The sequence below is a fragment of the Aureococcus anophagefferens genome, assembly GCF_000186865.1.
Source record: "Aureococcus anophagefferens unplaced genomic scaffold AURANscaffold_4, whole genome shotgun sequence".
Classification (NCBI taxonomy): Eukaryota; class Pelagophyceae; order Pelagomonadales; family Pelagomonadaceae; genus Aureococcus; species Aureococcus anophagefferens.
In genome coordinates, this window is record NW_008705564.1 from 2970777 (window position 1) to 2971713 (window position 937).

The 937-nt window shown below is 76.5% G+C and overlaps 1 protein-coding gene across 1 annotated transcript in view; it reads right to left on the minus strand.

Moving 5' to 3' along the window:
• Positions 1–862, minus strand: part of AURANDRAFT_62417 (hypothetical protein) — a gene marked incomplete at both ends in the record, with an annotated part of 2822 nt that extends 1960 nt beyond the window's left edge. The window contains one exon of the mRNA XM_009036208.1: positions 590–862. Coding sequence (XP_009034456.1) covers positions 590–862 — 273 coding nt within the window. The remainder of the gene's footprint in view (positions 1–589) is intronic.
• Positions 863–937: the final 75 nt, after the last annotated feature.

Sequence of the window (937 nt, forward strand, 5' to 3'; positions counted from 1 at the left end):
GGAGCCGCCGCCGCGAGAGCCGCGGCGCCGGCGCCGGCGCCGCGAGGGACGCGCGCGCGGCGGCCCAGGCGGCGCTCCAGTCGTCGTCGGCGCCGTCGCAGAGCGCCGCCCAGCGCCGCATGACCGCGTCGCGCGCGACGGCGTCCGCGGCGCCGTGGCCGAGCGTCACCGCGAGCCAGCCGCCGCCGCCCCGGAGGGCTGCGACGCGCGCGCGGAAGAGCCTGGGGGGGGCGGGTCCGAGCGCGGCGGGACCGTCGCGACGCGGCGCGCGCGCGGGCCGTCGGCGACGGCGGCGCGCGCGCCGGAGACGCGGACCGCGTGAAGGCGCGCGGGCACGGCGTTCGCGTCCCACTCCGCCGCCGTCGGCGGCTCCACGGGCCGCGCGTTGACGACGAACCTGCGCGGCGCTCGGATCCTCGACCCGACGTCGACGCGCGCGCCGTCGAGCGGCGTCGAGCGCGCGCGCGCGCGCGCTCCGCGGAGCACTCGACGAGACAACACGACGCGTCCAAACATCAGCGACGCCGGCTTCGATTCGATCGACCTCGAGAGCTCAGAAGTTTGGTCGGCGCGCGGCGACGCGCTCGACCGCCGGCGCGCCGACGATCGCGAGCGCGGCGGGCGGGTCCCCCGGCAGCGGCGCGACGGCGCCGCCGAGCCAGGGGCACTCGCGCAGCAGCTTCGCGAAGCCCCGCTCGAGCCGCGCCGGGTCCAGGGGCGCGTCGAACTCGTAGCACATGTGGGGGCCGCCGAAGCGCGCCTCGAAGGCGTCGAGCGCCGACAGCGCCGTGGGTGCGACGGACGACGGCGCGCCGGTCGCCGTGACCGTGTGGACACAAAATGTGGGGCCCGCGCCGGCCATGGTCACGCGCTACTTCCTACTACTACAATGACATGGCCATAGTGTCAAGATAGTGTTGAACACTAAGTTTAAGTT